General features: G+C 44.1%; 1 protein-coding gene across 1 annotated transcript in view; it reads right to left on the bottom strand.

The window, feature by feature from the left end:
- Positions 1–157: 157 nt before the first annotated feature.
- Positions 158–20,915, bottom strand: part of LOC101340917 (very-long-chain 3-oxoacyl-CoA reductase-like) — a 26,031-nt gene continuing 5,273 nt past the window's right edge. The window contains exons 3-11 of the mRNA XM_004381780.1: positions 11,855–11,930; positions 11,541–11,651; positions 11,328–11,395; positions 4,430–4,474; positions 4,222–4,256; positions 3,951–4,032; positions 3,420–3,485; positions 2,964–3,113; positions 158–208 (exon numbers count right to left, since the gene is read on the bottom strand). Coding sequence (XP_004381837.1) covers positions 158–208; positions 2,964–3,113; positions 3,420–3,485; positions 3,951–4,032; positions 4,222–4,256; positions 4,430–4,474; positions 11,328–11,395; positions 11,541–11,651; positions 11,855–11,930 — 684 coding nt within the window. The remainder of the gene's footprint in view (positions 209–2,963; positions 3,114–3,419; positions 3,486–3,950; positions 4,033–4,221; positions 4,257–4,429; positions 4,475–11,327; positions 11,396–11,540; positions 11,652–11,854; positions 11,931–20,915) is intronic.

Here is a 20,915-nt window from a genome sequence, read left to right as displayed (position 1 = left end):
ACCGAGTCCCCAGGCTGTGTGACTCCGCGGCAGGGACTTGGCAGGTCTGAGCAAGGGTCCCTCATCCTGGCAAGTCCAAAGTGCCTCTCAGTCTTTTCCGGGCTTGGCGGCTCCACCTTGGCCCGCCCTGCTGTCCATCCTCAGCCGGGAAGCTGTGTCAAGAGAGGAAGGAGGTGGGGGGCAGGGCGGCGGCATCCAGGGCGCCCTCCTGGGTTGACGCAGGAAAGTCGCAGGGTGGGAAAAAGCCCAGCCTCTCACCCCCAGCCCCGCCGGATCCTGGTCCCCACAGAGACGTTGAGGTCACCGCCCTGCTGACCCCTGCCCCTCCGGCCTGCTGGACAGCGCATGACGGATGTTTCCTGGTGTGGTGGTTTTTTTTTTTTTTCGTCTTTCTGAGAAATTGGAATGAGGAGGCAGCCAGGGGTCAGGGTTGCTGCTGGGGTTGGAACCTTATGCACATTTGAACTCGTGAAGGTGGGGACGCAGGACATTTGGAGCCCGAGGGCTGTGTGACCCTGCGCAGGAAGCTGCCCCTCTCTGAGGAATTGTTTAACGGTTCTTTGCCCAGGTCCAGGTAAGACGTACAGAGCCATACCCTCCTCATTGCTGTTAGCTGCCTTGGAATTGCCCAATTCATGGTGGCCGCATGCACAGGGCAACTAAATGCTGCCAGGTCCTGCACCGTCCCCACGATCAGTTGCAGATCGGACAGTTGTGATCCATAGGGTTTTCACTGGCTGATTTTCAGAAGTAGATCACCACACCTTTCTTCCTAGTCGGTCTTAGTCTGGAAGCTCCTCTGAAACCTGTTCAGCATCCTAGCATCACACGCGCCCCCACTGACAGACCGGTGGTGGCTGTACATGAGGTGCATTGGCTGGGAATCGAACTGAGGTCTCTTGCGTGGAAGGTGAGAATTTCTCCCATTGAACCACCCTAAAAATACTCCCACACATATGCAATGCCATTGATATCTAGGGGAGGAGTTGAGGAATCAGCAACATGTTGCAATTTGTAGGCATTTAATTAAACTTGAATTAACCTCAGTTTGCCGGTGTTCTTTTCAGATATTGGTGTCTCCATTTTTTCCATTACATTTACTATTTTATTTTAAGTGTACAATTCAGCAGCATTGATTATATTCACAGTGTTGTGCAACCATCATCACTCTTAGGTTCCGGAACATTTTTATCACCCCAAAGAGAAACTCTGTATCCATTAAGTGGTCACTCCCCATTTCTTCCTCCCCTCAGCCCCTGATAACCTCTAATCTACTTTCTGACCGTGAATTTGCCTATTCTAGATACCTCATCTAAATAGAACCATACTTGTCCTTTTCTTTCTGGCTTATTTCACCTCGTGTAATGTTTGCAAGGTTCATCCATGTCATAACATGCACCAGAACTTCATTTCTCTTCATGATTGAATAATAGTCCATTGTATGGGTATATCACATTGTCTTTATTCATTCATCTGTTGATGGATACTTGGGTTGTTTGCATTTTTTGCCTATTGTGAATTATGCCACAGTGAACATTGGTGTACAAATATCCTTTTCAGTCCTGCTTTCAGTTCTTTTGGGTATATATTAAGGAGCGGAATTGCTGGGTCATGTGATAATTCTATGTTTAATTTTTTAGAAACCGCCAAACTCTTTTCCACAGTGGCTGCTGTTATCTGTATTTTCAAAAACAGTTTATTGAGATATAATTCACATACCATACAATTCACCCATTTGTGTACAATTCAGTGGCCCTTAATACATACACAGAAGTGTGCAACCATCACTACAATTTTAGAACATTTTCATTATCCCAAAAAGAAACCCTGCACCCCTTAACCATCACCCTCCAACCCCAATGCGTTTCAGAGTAAATTGCAGACATCAGAACATTTTCCCTAAATAATTCACCTGCATATCATTAACTAGAGTTCAATATTTGTTAACAGTCTTTCGTTGTTGTTGTTGTTGCTTTTAATTTTAAGTCATGCTTAGAACAGTCATGCTTAGACTCTCCTACTTCCAAGACGGAAAGGAATTCACCCAGGTATTCTTTTAGTCCTTGTGTGTTTCCTTTTTTACACAGAAATTTCTGATTAATTTGGAGTTTATGTTGGTGCATGATGTGAGGAATGGTTTCAACTTTATATTTTGAGGAGTCTCTTCTTTTTAAATTATTTTTATTGAGATATAGTTCACATCCCCTAAAGTTCACCCTTAAAAAATTTACAAACCAGTGGCTTTTAGTGCTGTATATTCACAGAGTTAGATGGATTGACACAGTGGCTGCAACAATGGGCTCAAGCATAATAATGATTGTGAGGATGGTGCAGGACCTGAACATAGGGTCGCTATGAGTTGGAACCCACTGGATGGCACCTAATGTGGCATAACATTCACAAAGTTGTGCAACCATCACATCTACAATTACATATATGTATATATCCTCTCTCCAAATGGCTAAGTAGTTGTCTTGGCGCCACATGTTAAAAACTCCATCTTTATGCCAGAGGTCTTATCACTAAGTGTTCAGGTTAGTTCAGGGCTCCGATTCTGTTGCATTGGTCAGCCTACCCATTTATTCCAACATGTAGGGCATCTTTGCTCACATCACCAACATCCCTGGCCCAGGATTCTGGAAAGCGGAGTGGACAGACAGGCGGCCACGCCTGCCTCACTCCCTCCCCACCGTCTTTTGCTTGGTTCTCAACCGGGACACCAACAAAGACAGAAGCTTGACTCCCCAGCTACTGCAAATAAACCAAGTGGGCACAGAACACAGCAGGAAACTCTAGGAAGGAGAAGCGCCAGGGATCAGTACCCGCCTCACTCTTGGGCATCTCAGCCCTTCCCCTCTATCCCCAGCCCAGGATGGGGGTCTCGCTCCCCTCCTGAGGACCAGTGGACTTAGACCTGGAAATATCCCCCCAGTCCTCTGCCTATGAAGGCCCCATGAAGGCACCTGCACCGCGTGACTGAGGCACCCAGAGGTGTGGGAGGAGAGGCCAAGGGTGTCCACCGCCTCCGACGCCCAGTCTTCGGGCGTCTTCACCAGCAATCCGGTTTTGGGGTGACCGCTCATTTTTGTGGATACAACGAAAGGGCTCACCGTCTGCAGGCAGGAGAGGATAAAAGAAAGGACGCCCCCTCCCAGCCTAAGCCCCCGCCCCACTCTCGGAATCCCACTAGCTGCCATCCCACTAGGGTCTCCGGGCTTCCGCCCTGAGGCCCCGCCCCCGTGAAACCACGCCCCTGACCCTTGCCCACTAAAACCCTCTGATCACCGTCCTCTAGGAGACCCTGCCTCCTGTGCGCCCCTGCTTCTTGAGCCTCACTGTCTCGAAGCTCCCAACCCCCCCAGACCTCTCCCTTTGATCGCTACGCCCCTTCTGAGCCCCGCCCCCGCTGAGCCCGGCACCTGCACGGTGACCCCCTCAGACGAGTATTCTGTGGCCACCGCCAAGGAGAAGCTTCGCACAAAGGCCTGTGGAGGAAAAGAGAGAGGTAGGGTCCCAGGACGGAGAGCCCCGCCCAAGCTGAGCCCTGCGCCCCACGGACTCCGCCACCCAACCCTATCCCTGTTTAACAGTTGAATGCCTGCTTGTTCTAAACCCTCTCTTATTCCCACACACCCCCCTCTCCATTCCAGCTGGGCGAGTCTCTTAATTCCCTGGCTTCCTTCCAGCCTCCAGGTATTTACTAGTTCCAGACTATTCTCTAGACTCCCAGCCTCTGTTTCTGTTAAAAAACAAACTCTGGCTTTCCCTACTGCACTGTGCCCTGGAGATCCGTCTGACCTATAAATAGCCAGCCCCAGACTCAAGTGGCACGTAACCCCCCTATTCAAGACTTTTTCACTATAACCTTCAATGCCTGAGAAAGGCAGTAATGGAGGAATTTCAGGCACGGGCCGTGCAGCCCTGGCCTTGGGTATGTGGGGTCTGGGTACCTTAGTGGCTGCGTAGGCTGCCAAGAGTGGGTGGGGGTGGTTTTCAGCCACAGAAGAGACGTTGATGATGATGCCTCGGCGCCTGGAGGAGCAAGCATCGATTAGAAGGTACTGACTGTCACGAGGAGGAAAGGTCTTCCCACCCCCACTCCTTAGGTGAAGCCCTAAGCTGAGACACATCAGAGGGACAGGGAAGAGTTGGAAACGTGGGTGGGGCAGCTGGAGAATGGAAAAAGCCTGGAGGTTGGAAGAGAAAGAAGCTGGCTCATACCTGGAGACCATTTGGGGCAGGATAATTCGGGTCATCTGGGGAGAAGAGTGGGGGAGCTGTGTCTTCCCCTTTCCAATCCTCTGATCTGCTCCCTGCTCATCAATTTACCCCTACCCCTCTAGCTTCCTCCGTACCAGGGCTGGGGGTGCTGCGGCCACCCTGCGGGCTCAGGGTGACCTCAGACCCACTGGTCCCCGCCCAGCCTCACCTGGACCACGGACAACATGTTGCAGTTCACAATATCCGAAAGCCTCTGGGGAAGAAAATGGACCCAATTACTCCCTCCCTTCATCAGCCCTGCCACAACTCCCGCATTTTCTCATTTCCTAGCTTACATTTTTACATGGAACCCATTTATTTTATTTTATTTATTTTTGTTGTTGTTGAGAATATACCAGGCAAAACATACGGCAGTTTAACAGTTTCTACATGTACAATTCAGTGACATTGATTACATTCTTTGAGTTGTGCAACCATTCTCGCCCTCCTTTTCTGAGTTGTTCCTCCCCCATTAACACAAACTCATTTTTAAGAGAACCCATTTTTTAAAAGTAGCACCTCCTAGAATTTTTTTTAATTTTAATAATATATTTTATTTAATAGAATATACCTTTGAAATTATCATTTTTGCATGGAATGCAAATTTTTTTATTAATAGTGTGTTCTCAGTGCAAATTGACACAGCAAATTAGGTTCCCATTTGACAGTTTCTATGCAAATTGTTCAGCGACATGAGTTACATTTTTCACAATGTGTCTCAACCTTCTCTTTAACTGTGTTCTGGTTGTTCCGTTTCCAGTGCTCTAGTTTCCCTGCCCACTTATCGTCTCATCTTTGCGTAAGAGTAACTGCTGACCTTTTGGTAGCACTTCCTAGAATTTAAATGCACACACCCTTTTGGTCCAGCAACTCCACTTGTAGAAATCTGTTCTTTTCTAAGATACTCACACGTGGGAACTGAATCCAGTATGTTCGAAGAGACTCCTTGCAAAACTGTTTGTTGTTATTGTGTGCAGTTGAGTCGATTGTATATCCCTTTTAGTTCTTTTAAAACTTCTCTCAGCAATGCTTTATGGTTTTTTGTAAGGAAAGGTCTTGCATATCTTCTGTCAGATTTATTCCTAGGTATTTGATGTCTCTTCCTGCTATCATAAATGTTATCCTTTTTAAAAAAAATACTTTCCAGTTGTTCATTGCTAGTATATAGCTATAAAATCCACTGTCTTGATTAATAAATTCATCTGGATTTTCTAGATAGACAGTCTTGTCATCTGCAAATAATGACAATTGTATTTCTTAACAATTAACAGGTCCAGCCTGTTTCCAGCTTTTTGACCTGGTTCCACTGGCTAGGATCTCCTGTAAAATGTTGAGTAGAAGAGATCATAGCAGACTTCCTTGTCTTGTTCCCAATCTCATAGGAAAAGTGTTCAACATTTCACCATTAGGTATGTGCTTGTTGCTGGTTCTTTGTTGGCTGCTTGTCAGATTAACAGTTTCCTTCTATTCCTAATTAACATTTTTTAATTAAATAACGGACATATGTTCATTCTTAGCAAATACTTTTCCTGTATCTATCCAGATAATCATATGGTTTTTTCTGTTAATGCGATGAATTATATAGACGGATTTTCAAATACTGAACCATCCTTGCATTCCTGGAATAAAGCTCACTTAGTTAGAATCAACTCGATGGCACATAACAGCAACACAGTCATGATGTATAATTCTTTTTATATATCACAGAGCTTTGTTAGCTAATTATTTTGTTTAGGATGTTTGCATTTATATTCTTGAACAAGATTGACCTCTAATTATCCTTTCTTGCAATTTTCTCATCAAGGTTTGATATTATGCTTATATGCCTCAGAAAATAAGTTGAAAAATGTGGACCCTTTTTCTAGTCTTTGGATCAGTTTGGAAAACATTGGTATTACTTTTTTTTCTTTTTTGACAGATTTTTCTTTTTTATTGTGGTAAAATATGCATAACAAAATTTACCATCTGAACCATTTTTAAGTGCAGAATTCTGTGACGTTAAGTACATTCACATTGTTGTATAAACCATTACCACTGTCTATTTCCAGGACATGTTCATTAACCCAAACGGAAACTCTATACCCATTAAATAATAACTTGCCATTCTCCCTTCCTCCAACTCCTGGTAACCACTATTCTACTTTCTATCTCTATGAATTTGCCTCTTCTAGCTACATACTTTATATAAGTGGAGTCATACAATATTTGTCCTTTCGTGTTTGGCTTATTTCACTCAGCATCATGTTTTCAAAGTTCATCCATGTATAAGTAGATAGTAGACAAGAATTATCTTCGGTGAAGGGAAGGACAGCACACACTACAGGGGAAGTCAGCACAAGTGGACTAAACCAAAGCTAAGAAGTTTCCTGAATACAATCAAACACTTTGAGGGACAGAGTAGCAGGGGCGGGGGTCTGGGGATCATGCTTTCAGGGACATCTGGGTCAATTGGCATAACAAAGTTTATGAAGAAAATGTTCTGCATCCTACTTTTGTGAGTGGTGTCTGGGGTCTTAAAAGCTAGCAAGCGGCCATCTAAGATGCATCAATTGGTCCCAACCTACCCAGAGTAAAGGAGAATGAAGAACACCAAAGACACAAGGATAGTATTACCCCAAGAGACAGAAAGGGCCACACAAACCAGAGACTTCATCAGCCTGAGACCGGAAGAACTAGATGGTGCCCAGCTACCACCAATGACCACCCTGACAGGGAACACAACGGAGAGTCCCTGATGGAGCAGAAGAAAAGTAGGGTGCAGAACTCAAATTCTAGTAAAAAGAGCAGACTTCATGGTCTGACTGAGACTGGAGGAACCCCAGAAAGCATGGCCCCCGGACTCTCTGCCAACCCAGAAGTAAAAAAATTCCTGACGCCAACTCTTCAGACAAAGATTGGACTGGACTGTGGGACATAAAATGATACTCATGAAGAGTGTGCTTCTCAGCTCAAGTAGATACATGAGACTAAATGGGCAGTTTCTGTCCAGAGGTGAGATGAGAAGGCAGAGAGTGTTAGGAGCTGGTTGAATGGACACAGGAAATCAGGGGTGGAAAGGAGGAGTGTGCTGTCACAGTATAAGGAGAGCAATTAGGGTCACATAACAATGTATGTATAAATTTTTGCATGAAAGACTAACTTGAATTGTAAACTTTCACTTGAACTACAGCAATTAAAAAAAAAAAGTTAATCTGTTTAGCAGCATGTATCAGAATTTTATTTAAAAAACAAACTTTTTCTGTTTTGTTTGTGTTTAATAACAATAACTAACATTATATCTAATAATAATAGCTAAAATTTCTTAAGTACACAACTAAGGCTTATGTGCATTATGCCATTTATGTGCATTATTCCATTGTACTCTCATAACAATCTTATGAAGCCAACAAAAATATTTATTCCTATTGTATGGATAGAAAATTGAGGCTCAGAAAAATGAAGTCATTCACCCAAAGTCACACAACTGATAAAAAACAGAGCTAAAAATTCTATCATCCAAGTATCCTTTCTCAGGAGATTACTAAAGGATATGCTCCAACAAACCAAACCAAAACACACTATAACCTGTGATAGAGAAATTAGGGGCTCCCTGGAATGAAGGTGAAGGGAGGTCCCAAGATTCCTGGCACAGAAGGCAACCAGTCCAGGCAGAAGCAGGACAGAAAACCTTTGGAGAGAATTCCAAGATGAAATTCGTTACTCGGGAGATAGGTCAGGCAATCTGCGTCCGAAAGGTCACGGCCTTAAAAACCCTATGGAGCAGTTCTACTCTGGTGCACATGGGGTCACCATGGGTTCTAATCAACTTGAAGGCAACTAACTACAACAAATGCAATATAATCATATTGTATGATTTCGTTGATATGAAAGGTCCAGAATAGATTAAATCCATAGAGACAGAAAGTAGATTAGTGGTCGCCAGTGGCTGGGTAGAGGGAGGAATGGGCAATGACTGCTAATGGATATGGGCTGTGTGTGTGTGTGTGTGTGTGTGTGTGTGTGTGTGTGTGTGTGTATGTGTGTGCGTGGAGGGGTGATAAAAATGTTCTGGAATTAGATAGTGGTGGATGCACAACTCTGAATATACTAAAACCCACTGAATTATACACTTTAAAAGGGAGAATTTTATATGTTAATTATATCTCAAATAAAATTGTTATTTAAAACACACACATACAAAGACAAAATTGGTTAGAATAGCTGATGTGCTTGAACGTTTTTTATATTTTTGGATTATAGTTTGATGTAATGATAAGTACACAGAAACCCAAACAGATGAAAAATATCAAGAGACAATTACTAACGCCAGGGAGAATGAAAAGTTGTTCAAAAAAGGAAAAGTAATTATAGTCCACTATGTGGCTTAGCTCTGAACAGTGTTTTCATATTCACTTGTAGCCACGTTTATGAAATACCACACTGAGGGATGGAAGGCCTGGAAGGGTGTATGTTTGTGACAGAGGGCACAGGTGTATGTGAATGAGAAATAATCCTGTTGTGGGTAAACCAAAACCAAATCCATTGTGTCAAGTCGACTCTGACTCATAGCGACCCTATAGGTCAGAGTAGAACTGCTCCATAGGGTTTCCAAAGTGTAGCTGGTAGATTCGAACTGCCGACCTTTTGGTTAACAGCCAAGCTCTTAACCACTGTGCCACCAGGGCTCCCTGTTGTGGGTAGTCACTAGGTAATGGCTAAGACTGAAAAAAAAAAAAAAAACCAAAAACAAGATGTACACTGTAAACATTATTTAAATGTATGAGGCTATATTTTTTTAAAAGTTGAAAGTAGTAGCCTCTAGAACAATAGCTCCCAACTGGCTATGATTTTGCCCCACAGGGGACATTTTTGGTTGCCACAACTAGAGAGGGGAGTACTATTGGCATTTTGTGGGTAGAGGCCAGGGATGCTGCTAAACCTCCTACAATGAACAGAACAGCCCCCACAGCAAAGAATCATCCAGCTCCAAGTGTCAGTAATGCTGTGGTTGAGAAATCCTGCTCTAGGGAACAGGAAATGGGAATGGGGGCATCCTGTTTTCTTTAACAAGCCTTATAGAAATATTTGACTCTTTATGTATAACTTTGATTTAAAAAAATAAACACTAAAGAAAAGACTATTTAATTTGTCAAAAGAGATCAGCAGTTGAAACAGGTTTTGTGACCATGTGACACCCATCAGAAGAAGTGTGGACATATGTGTACAGGTAATTCAGAGAAAATAAGCTGTGAGTTCAAGATTGGTCCCAAATAGCAAGCCAGTCAATTGGCATAATATAGTTCATAGAGTTTATGTTTACATCCTAGTTTGGCGAGTAGTGCCTGGGGTCTTAAAGCGTGTGAGCGGCCATCTGATATACAGCTATTGGTCTCTATTCATCTGGAGCAAAAAAGAAAGAAGGAAACCTGAGAATCAGATAAGGACCCAGACTACAGATGAACTGTCTCCATGAACCATGGCCTCCACTACCTTGAGACCAGAAGAACTAGATAGTGCCCAGCTACCACTGCTGAAGGTTCTGCTAGAGTCACAACAGATGGATCCTGATAGAAAGGGAGAAAAATGTGGAACAGAACTTCAAATTCTCATTGAACCTAGACTTACTGGACCCATTGAGACTGGAGGAATCCCCAAGACAACTGCTCTAAAATATTCTTTAAACTTTGAACCGAAGCTATCCCCTGAAGTCACCTTTTAACTAAATAACAGGTCAGCTCAAAAAGAAAGAATGTCACCCTGAGTACTGCTCTCTTGGAAAAAATTATCTCTATGAGACCAAATGAACAGCAGATACTCTAAAGCATAGATGAGAAGCTTGAGGGGCAGTGAGACTAAGTTAATGGGAATGGAATGACCAGAACAGAAATGATGAGAATGTTGACTGTCATGGTTTGACTTGTGTCCCCCAAAAATGTGTGTATCAATTTGGCTGGGACATGATTCCCAGAATTGTATGGTTGTCCTCCATTTTGTGATTGTAATTTTATGTTAAAGAGGATTAGGGTGGGATTGTAACATCACTCTTACCCAGGTCACATCCCTGAACCAATGTAAAGGGAGTTTCCATGGGGTGTGGCCTGCACAACCTTTTATCTCTCAAGAGATAAAAGGCAAGGGAAGCAAGCAGAGGGTTGGGAACCTCACACCACCAAGAAAGCAGTGCCGGGAGCAGAGCCCGTCCTTTGGACCCGAGGTTCCTGTGCTGAGATACTCCCAGACCAAGGGAAGACTGATGCATCACAAGGACCTTCCTCCAGAGCTGACAGAGAGAGAAAGCCTTCTCCTGGATCTGATGCCCTGAATTTGGACTTGCAGCCTACTGGACTGTGAGAGAATAAATTTCTCTTTGTTAAAATCATCCACTTGTGGTATTTCTGTTAGAGCAGCGCTAGATGACTAAGACATTGACATATGTAAAGAATGTAACCAATGTCACTGAACATTATGTGTAGAAATTGTTGAATGGGAACCTGTTTTGCTCTGTATACTTTTACCAAAAATACAATAAAATATTTTAAAAAAATATTTAACTAGAAAAAAAAAGATCCCAAATAAAAATATATAAATCTGTATGTCCCCGATGGCAGGCCACTGGTCTTCCTATGAGGGTCACTCCGTGGAGTGGAATGTAAAAGGGCAGAACCATTAGGGGGCATTGAGTCTATGTTAATGGCGGTGGAATAATTTGGAAAAGGATAGCGATAAAGCTTGTACAATATGAAGAATGTAATCAATGTCACTGAATTGTACACGTGGAAATTGTTGAATTGGTGAAGGTTTTGTGTGTGTGTGTATATTTTCACTACAATTTTTTAAAAAAGGGCAGAACTGGGCCCATCTTGAACAGTTGTACTGGTTGGGCACTGCAGAAGGGCGCCCCATCCAAAGGGCCCTCATTTGCACCACAGACATCATAGATTTGTAGCTTCTAAAACAATTTTCCTGCAAAAGGCTATAGAGTACCCCATTCTAACAAAGTCAGCGTATTGTGCCAGTTTTCCAACAGAGGGCAGTAAAGAGTCAGAGGGAGAGGTGCCACCGGCGGGCTACTGCTGGGTTTCACTCACCTTGGCTGGGTTCTCCACTTCGAACGTTTTCTGTAAGACCACGCTGACAGACATGCCCACATTGTTCACTGAACGAGAGGAAATAGCTTGTCACTCCAACAGCCCCAAGGAAACTAGGTGAGGTCAGAGGGAGGGTGACCACAAGAGGGCCCAGGGTTGGGGTGAGCTTAGGGGTAGTTGAGGGTGTGCTCCCCAGAGCAGGTAAGGACATACCCAGTACTCCAATCTCCAGTCCCTTTAATCCTTCCTCAACGGCTCCGTAGATCTCCAGGCCCCCAGTGAAGTCGACCTGGATGATTCTCGTCAGGGTACCATGAAGCCGTTCTGGCAGAGAGGGGGCAAGGGGGAGCCAGACCCTTAGCTGGAGTCCAGTACTGCAGCCCCTGCCCCCACCTGGCCCTTCTCCCTGTCCTTTTCCTGGCTCTAGCACCCATCCAGCCCTGACCTCACACCCTGTCTAGCCCAGCCCCAACTGCTGCCCCAGCCCCTGCCCCGGTGCTTCCCCAGCCCAAGCCCCTGTGTCTCACCGATCTCCTTTGCCTCTCGTTCCAACTTGCTCAGGTTTCGACTGATGAGGACGATGTTCAGCCCTCTCCTGGCAAGCTGCAGGGGATTGATTGATTCATTCATTCATGCATGCATCCATGCAACAAACTGAGGTGCCGTGGATCACTTTTATATGGCCTTTCTCACTGTGGTCTTGTAATTCCCACCAAATAATTGGGTGGGACTATGCAAATAAAGTGCTTTTGGCCCACCAAGGGGATTGGACAGCTTTCTAATCATGCAAATAAGGTGTGTGGAACACTTGTGGGCGTGGGACCATGCAAATAAGGGGTATGGAACCCTAATGAGGGGATTGGTCAGTTTTGCCATCCTGCTAGGCTTAAAAGAGAGTCAATCCCAGAGCAGGGGGAGAACTCACTACCACTTAGAAAGAAGAGCTGGGCATGGAGTGTATCCTTTGGATCCAGGGTCCCTGCACTGAGAACCTCTTAGACCCAGGAGACAGAGAGCTGTAACACCAGAGATGGTGCAAGATGTGGAGAAGCAGCAGCAAGCAAGGCAGACAGCCAGCAGCAGCAGAACCAGGAGACCAGCAGGAGATGGCACGATGGGCTTCCTGGCCCAAGGGGCAAGAAAGCTGAGTGCCTTTGAGCCAGGGCTTATTGGAGGAGTAGGGTGCCTCTGGGCACTTATCGGTGGAGCTAAAGAGTTTTGTAACACTTGCCAGAGCCGGGCAGAGGCCAGGCTGAGGGGCCAAGGGACGGAGAGAGGCCTGCCTGTGGACACAGCTGAGAAGAGGTTGTCCTGATGGAAGAACTGTATCCTGAGTCATTTCTGATCTTGAATTGTAACCTGTTACCTCCCTAATAAGCCCAATAACTGTAACTACTGTCTGTGAGTTCTGTGTGGCCATTGCAATGAATTATCAAACTCAGCAGAGAAGCAGAGAGTGCCATGGGAGGGACGGCTTGTGTCAGAACTGGTAAAAAGGTTGGAGAGGAGGTATGTCTGACTTCCGCCTCATAGGAATCAGCCTTGAGCCACTGATGCTGATAGTGATTCTCCCCTCTCGTGAAGTTAGAGGAGATCAGATGCCATTTTTACACAAACATTTACTGTATGCTGACTGAGGTTACCCAGCATTGCAGGCACTGTGGATACAGAAATGACCAAAAGAGAAAAGCAAAGGCCTGCCCTCAGGGAGCCTGCATTCTGGAGAAAAAGTATTTCAGGCAGAGGGAGCAGCAGTGCAAAGGCCCTGGTGGCATCTGAGAGGACAGCAAGGGGTCCAAGGGTACACTGAGTGAAGTGGTCAATTGTATATGAGCTCAGCAAGGTGACGGGGGCCAGGTCATAGGTCCTCACATGCCCCAGTACAGACTTCGGCTTTAACTCTCAGTGATATAAGAATCCATTACTTCAAGTGTCCCTTCCTTCCTTCTTTCCTGTGTTCATTCAAAACGTGGTTACTGAGCACCTGCTCTTTGCTGGGTTGTACTGGGGATACAGGGTGACCGTGACAGGCCCAGTCCAGCCCCTCCCTCTTCCTGGGTCCCAGTGTCACCCCCTTCCACCCACCCTCCACTCAGCAGCCAGAGGGGTCTTTCTAAAGCACAAATCTGCCCCTACCTCTCTCCTGCTCAGAACCTGCCATGGCTCCCGAGTGCCCTTGGGACAGAGCCACACTCTCCGTGGCCCATGAGGCCCTGCATTGTCGGACCTGAGACTCCTGCCCCCACTCCTCTATGGAAAGTCTGGGGACAGCAGGCAGTCCATCCAGCCCCCACAAACACCCCCTTCCTGCCTCCAGACCTTCGACGTGCTGCTCCTTCTGCCTCAAATGCACTTCCCCTTGGAACAAACATAGCTCTTAACCGCTGCACCACCAGGGTTTCCCCCTTGAAACAGACGAGTAGCAAATGTTTGTGGAATGGGTGACCCATCAACTGGGTGCATTTTGGCGCATTTTGACCCTCTCAACCTGCTGTCACCGGGTGACATGATCTGTGGGGCTGAGGGCCCATCAGACATCTGAGGAGTTGAGGCTGTGTAATGGTGTGAAGGGCTGTTATGGATTGAATTGCATCCCCCAAAAGATATGTGTTATAAATCCTAACCCCTGAAAGAAGTGAAGAAAAAAAATTCAAGCCTTGAATTGCAATATTGAAAGATTCTATGGGCAAAATATTGAACAAGGCAGGAATTATCAAAAGCAAATGGAAGGAATACACAGAGTCACTGTACCAAAAAGAACTGGTTGACATTCAACCATTTCAGGAGGTAGCATATGATCCAAAACCGGTGGTACTGAAGGAACAGGTCCAAGCTGCACTGAAGATACTGGCAAAAAACCAGGGTCCAGGAACTGATGGAGTACCAGCTGAGATGTTTCAACCAACAGATGTAGAGCTGGAGGTGCTCACTTGTCTATGCCAAGAAATTTGGAAGACAGCTACCTGGCCAACCTCCTGGAAGAGATCCATATTTGTGCCCGTTCCAAGGAAAGGTGATCCAACAGAATGCATAAATTATTGAACAATATCATTAATATCACAGGCAAGTGAAATTTTGCTGAAGATCATTCAAAAATGGTTGCAGCAGTACATCGACAGGGAACTGCGAGAAATTCAAGCTGGATTCAGAAGAGGGAGTGGAACAAGAGATATCATTGCTGATGTCAGACGGATCTTGGCTGAAAGCAAAGAATACTGGAAAGATGTTTACCTGTGTTTTATTGACTCTGCAAAGGCATTTGACTTTGTGTGGACCATAACAAATTATGGATAGCACTGTGAAGAATGGGAATTCCAGGACACTTAATTGTGCCCATGCGGAACCTGTACTTAGACCAAGAGGCAGTCGTTCAAACAGAACAAGGGGATAGTGCGTGGTTTAAAATCAGGAACGGTGTGAGTCAGGGTTGTCTCATTTCACTATACTTATTCAATCTGTATGCTGAGCAAATAATCCAAGAAGCTGGACTATATAAAGAAGAACACGGCATCTGGATTGGAGGAAGACTCATTAACAACCTGCGAAATCCAGATGACACAACCTTGCTTGCTGAAAGAGAAGAGGACTTGAAGCACTTACTGATGAAGATCAAAGACCACAACCTTCAGTATGGATTACACCTCAGCATAAAACAAAAATCCTCACAACTGGTCCAATAAGCAACATCATGATAAACAGAAAAAACTGAAGTTGTCAAGAATTTCATTTTACTTGGATCAACAATCAACACCCATGGAAGCAGCAGTCAGGAAATCAAAGGATGCATTGCATTGGGCAAATCTGCTGCAAAAGAGCTCTTTGAAGTGTTAAAAAGCAAAGATGTCACTTTGAGGACTAAGGTGTGCCTGACCCAAGCCATGATATTTTCAATCGCCTCATATGCATACAAAAACTGGACAGTGAATAAGGCAAGCTGAAGAAGAATTGATGCCTTTGAATTATGGTGTTGGCGAAGAATATTGAATGTACCATGAACTGCCAGTAGAATGAACAAATCTGTCTTGGAAGAAGTACAGCCAGAATGCTCCTTGGAAGCGAGGATGGCGAGACTTCATCTCACGTACTTTGGATGTGTTACTGCTGAGGGACAGAAGAGACAAGGACCTTCCTTTAGGTCCTTTAGGTTAGAAGTCAAGTGCAAACCATTTGCACCACCCAGAGACCAATCATCTTAATGGATGCAGAAAAATTACTTGACAAAATTCATCTTCTATTCATAATAAAAATAGCCACAACAATGAACTCAAACATACCAACGATCATGAAGATGGTGCAGGACTGGCAACGTTTTGTTCTGTTATACATAAGGTCTCGATGGCAACTAACAAGAACAAATTTGTGATAAAAACTCTCAGCAAACTAGGCATACAAGGGACCTTCCCCAAACTTACAAAGGCTACCTACAAAAACAAACAAGCCAACCCTACAGCTAACATTATACATAATGGTTAAAGACTGACTGCTTTCCCTAAGACCAAGAACAAGACAAGGATGTTCACTCTCCCACTCCTATTCCACATCATATTGAAGTTTCTAGCCAGTGCAATAAGACAAGAAAAAGAATAAAAGGCATACGGATTAGAAAGGAAGAAATAAAACTCTCTGTTCACAGAGGACATATGTTATGGATTGAATTATGTCCCCCAAAAATGTGTGTCAACTTGGCTAGGCCATGATTTGCGGTATTTTGTGTGGTTGTCTACAGTTTTGTGATCTGATGTGATTATCCTATGTGTTGTAAATCCTAATCTCTATGATGTTAATGAGGCAGGATTAGAGGCAGTTATGTTAATGAGGCAGGACTCAATCTACAAGATTAGGTTGTATTTTGAGCCAATCTCTTTTGAGATATAAAAGAGAGAATTGAGCAGAGAGGACAGGGACCTCATACAACCAAGCAAGAAGTGCCAGGAGTAGAGAGTGTCCTTTGGACCCAGAGTCCCTCTGCTGAGAAACTCTTAGACCCAGGGAAGATTGATGACACGGACTTTTATCCAGATCCGACAGAGGGAGAAAGCCTTCCCCTGGAGCTGGCGCCCTGAATTCAGACTTCTAGTCTCCTAAACTGTGAGAGAATAAATTTCTGCTTGTTAAGGCCATCCACTTGTGGTATTTCTGTTGTAGCAGAGCTAGATAACTAAGATAACATGATTATCTACATAGAAAATCGAAAAACCAAACCAGTTGCCACCTAGTCAGTTCTGACTCATGGCGACCATATGTGTGCAGAGTAGAACTGCTCCCTAGGGTTTTCAGGGCTGTGACCTTTTGGAAGCAGATTGCCAGGCTCTCTTCCATGGAACCTCTGGGCAGGTTCGAACCACCAGCCTTTCAGTTAGTAGCCAAGTGCTCAACCATTTGTTCCACCCAAGGACTCCATAGAAAATCTCAAGGGGTCTACAAAAAAGCTCCAAGAACTAAGAAGTGATTTTAGCATGATTACTGGTTGCAGGGTCAAAACTTTGGAGTCTTACCCCACACCCAATCTATCCATAAATCTTGTCAGCTCTGCCTTTAAAACAGACCCAGAATCCAACTACTTCACACACCTCTACCGCTGCCACCCTGGTCTAAGCCACCAGCATCTCTTGCTTGGATTTTGCAAGAGCCTCTTAACTGGTCTCCCTGCTGCCACCCTCACCCCCTACAGCTTCACGTTCCTCTTCTGCACAGAACCCTCCCATGACCCCCATTTCACTCAGAGCAAATGTCCAAGTCCCCACAAAACCTACCAGATTCCCCATAATATACCTTGAAACTGCATCTCTGTCCTCATCTCCTACCACACACCCCCCATTCTGATATGGCCGTGGTGGCCACCTTCCCGCTTCTTCAACAAGCAATACCAGCATCACCCTGGGCCTTTGCACTAGCCATTGCTTCACCTTCGGAAATCCCTTCTCCCAATTGTCTGCATGACTCTCCCTCCCCTCCTTCAGGTCTTCATTCAATGTCACTTTTTCTGTGACCACCTCTTATAAAAATAGGAACCTGCACACCCCCAGGACTCCTTGTCCCCCTCCCCGGGATTTATTTCTCTTTAAGCCTCCCTACCATTTGACAAAGGAGCGCCGGTGGTGCAATGGTTAAGTGCTTGGCTGCTGATGGAAAGGTTGGCGGTTTGAATCCACCAGCAGCTCCATGGGAGAAAGATTTGGCAGTCTGCTTCCATAAAATATACAGCCTTGGTAATTCCTCAAAGAACTAAAAATGGAACTATTATGTTGTTTTTGTGGGCCGTCAAGTCAATTCCGACTCATAGCGACCCCATACAACAGAGCAGAACTGCCCATCGGGTTTTCTAGGCTGTCATCTTTATGGGAGCAGATCACCAGGTTTTCTCTCCTGCGGAGTGGCTGGTGGGTTGGAACTGCCAACCTTTTGGTTAGCTGCTGAGCACTTTAACCACTGCACCACCAGGGCTTCTTAGAACTACCATATGACCCAGCAATTCAACTTCTAGGTATATACCCAAAAATTGAAAGAAGAGACTCACACAGATACTTGTACAACAATGTTCACTGCATCATTATGCACGATAGCCAAAAGGTATAAACAACCTAAATGCCTATCAGTGAATGAATGGATAAATAAAATGTGGAACATAAATACAATGGAATACTATTCAGTGAGAGAAATGAAATCTTGATGCATGCTACAATATGGATGGAGCTTGAAGACACTATGCTGAGCAAAATAAGTCAATCACGAGAGGACAAATATTGTATGACCTCACTTATATAAAGTCAAGAACAGGCAAATGCATATAGATCAAAGTTTATCAGTGGTCAAACTTGCCAAAACCAAAGATAAAGAGAGAATCTTAAGGATGGCTAGGGATAAACGAAAAGTCACCTACAAAGGAGAGTCAATAAAACTAACCTTTGACTACCCAGGAGAAACCACGCAGGCAAGAAGGCAATGGGATGAGATATACAAAGCCTTGAAGGAAAAAAATTGCCAGCCAAGAACTATAAAATCCAGCAAAACTGCCTCTCAGATATGCTGGCGAAATTAGGGCATTTCCAAATAAACAAATCTAAGGGAATTTGTGAAAACCAAACCGAAATTACAAGAAATACTAAAGGGAGTCCTCTGACTAGAGAACCAACAATATCAGACAATAACTTAAGACTAGAACACAGAACACAACAACGAGATCTCAAAAAGTAAGTCAAAGCTAAAACACTGAAAATCGGGAAACAGAGATGTTGCTATGTAAACAATGACAATATTAAAACAAAAAAGAGGGATTAAATAGTGTAGTCATAGAACTTTCATATGGAGAGGACGTTAAGGCGATATCAAGAAATAAAAGATTGGTTTAAACTTAAAAAATAGGGGTAAATTTTAAGGTAACCACAGAGGAAACTAATGAATCTACCCATCAAAATAAAAGAGAAGAAAAACATGAAGACTCAGCAAACACAAAATCAACAATAATGAAAAAGATGAAAAGAAAATACATAAAGAAAAACGGCTCAGCACAGAAAATGAAGTGGAACAAAGAAGCTATCAACGTCACAAAAAACTACGTCAAAATGACAGCAGTAAACTCATACCTATCAATCATTACACTGAATGTAAATGGACTAAATGCACCAATAAAGAGACAGAGAGTGGCAGAATGGATTAAAAAAAACACAGTCCATCTATATGCTGCCTACAAGAGACACACCTTAGACTCAAAGACACAAACTAAAACTCAAAGGATGGAAACAAATCATCCATTTCATATGGAAAGGGAAGAGGCCCCGGATAGTAAAGCATTACTGAAGAAGACGAACAAAGTGGGAGGCCTCACACCATCTGATTTTAGAACCTAGTATACCACCACAGTAGTGAAAACAACCTGGTACTTGTACAGCAGCAGATGCATAGACCAATGGAACAGAATTGAGAACCTAGACGTAAATTCATTCACCTACGAGCAGCTGATGTTTGACAAAGGCCCAAGGTCCGTTAAATGGGGAAAAGACAGTCTAACAAACAGCGCTGGCAAAACTGGATATCCATCTGCAAAAAAAAGAAACAAGACACATACCACACACCATGTACGAAAACCAACTCAAAATGTATCAAAGATCTAAATATTAAATCTAAAACGATAACCCCCACGTGTCTGTCAGTTTGTCATACTGCGGGGGCTTTCATGTTGCTGTGATGCTGGAAGCTATGCCACCAGTACTCAGATACCAGCAGGGTCACCCATGGAGGACAGGTTTCAGCTGAGCTTCCAGACTAAGACAGACTAGGAAGAAGGAGCTAGCAGTCTACTCCTGAAAAGAAATGGAGAAAAGATTGAAGTTGTTAAGGATTTCGTTTTACTTGGATCCACAATCAACACCCATGGAAGCAGCAGTCAAGAAATCAAAAGATGCATTGCATTGGGCAAATCTGCTGCAAAAGATCTCTTTAAAGTGTTGAAAAGCAAAGATGTCACCCTGAGGATTAAGGCGCGCCTGACTCAAGCCATGGTGTTTTCAATCACCTCATATGCATGTGAAAGCTGGACAATGAATAAGGAAGACTGAAAAGAATTGTGGTGTTGGCAAAGAATATTGAATATACCACGGACTGCCAGAAGAACAAACAGGTCTGTCTTGGAAGAAGTACAACCAGAATGTTCATTAGAAGCAAGGATGGCGAGACTATGTCTTACATACTTGGGACATGCTGTCAGGAGAGAGCAGTCCCTGGAGAAGGACATCATCCTTGGTAAAGTACAGAGTCAGCGAAAAAGAGGAAGACCCTCAACAAGATGGATTGACACAGTGGCTGCAGCAATGGGCTCAAGCTTAACAACTATTGTGAGGATGGCGCAGGACCAGACAGGGTCTCATTCTGTTGTTCATAGGGTCGTTATGAGTTGAAACCAACTCCACAGCACCTAACAACAACAAAACAATAAAGATCTTGGAAGAAAAAATAGGGACAATGCTAGGAGCCCTAATACATGGCATAAATAGTATACAAACCACAACTAACAATGTACAAATACCATAAGAGAAACTAGATAACTGGGAGCTCCTAAAAAGCAAACATTTATGCTCATCAGAAGACTTCACCAAAAGAGTAAAAAGAGAACTCACAGACTGGGAAAAAATTTTTGGATATGATGTATCTGATAAGGGTCTAATCTCTAAAATCTACAAGATACTGCAACACCTCAACAACAAAAAGACAAATAACCCAATTTTAAAATGGACAAAGGATATGAACAGACACTTCACCAAAGAAGACATTCAGGTGGCTAACAGATAAATGAGGAAATGCTCACGATCATTAGCCATTAGAGAAATGCAAATCAAAACTACAATGAGATACCATCTCACCCCAACAAGGCTGGTACTAATCCAAAAAACACAAAATAATAAATGTTGCATGTGGGAAATAATCAGCCTGGGAATGATCTGCACGCGGACACTCCCGAGCTGATTTCAAGGTCTCCGGGATCCGGACTGCACGTCCTGCACGCAGACGTGCCGTTCCCACCTGCAAACGGGAGGGAGCACCGAGTCTCTGAGAACTTGCTGATCTGTGAGCCTTAAAAGATAAGTTCGGATA

The sequence above is a fragment of the Trichechus manatus genome, unplaced genomic scaffold, assembly GCF_000243295.1.
Source record: "Trichechus manatus latirostris isolate Lorelei unplaced genomic scaffold, TriManLat1.0 scaffold00087, whole genome shotgun sequence".
NCBI lineage: Eukaryota > Metazoa > Chordata > Mammalia > Sirenia > Trichechidae > Trichechus > Trichechus manatus.
Note: the sequence above shows the minus strand (reverse complement) of the source record. Positions and strands in the feature narration are given on the sequence as shown.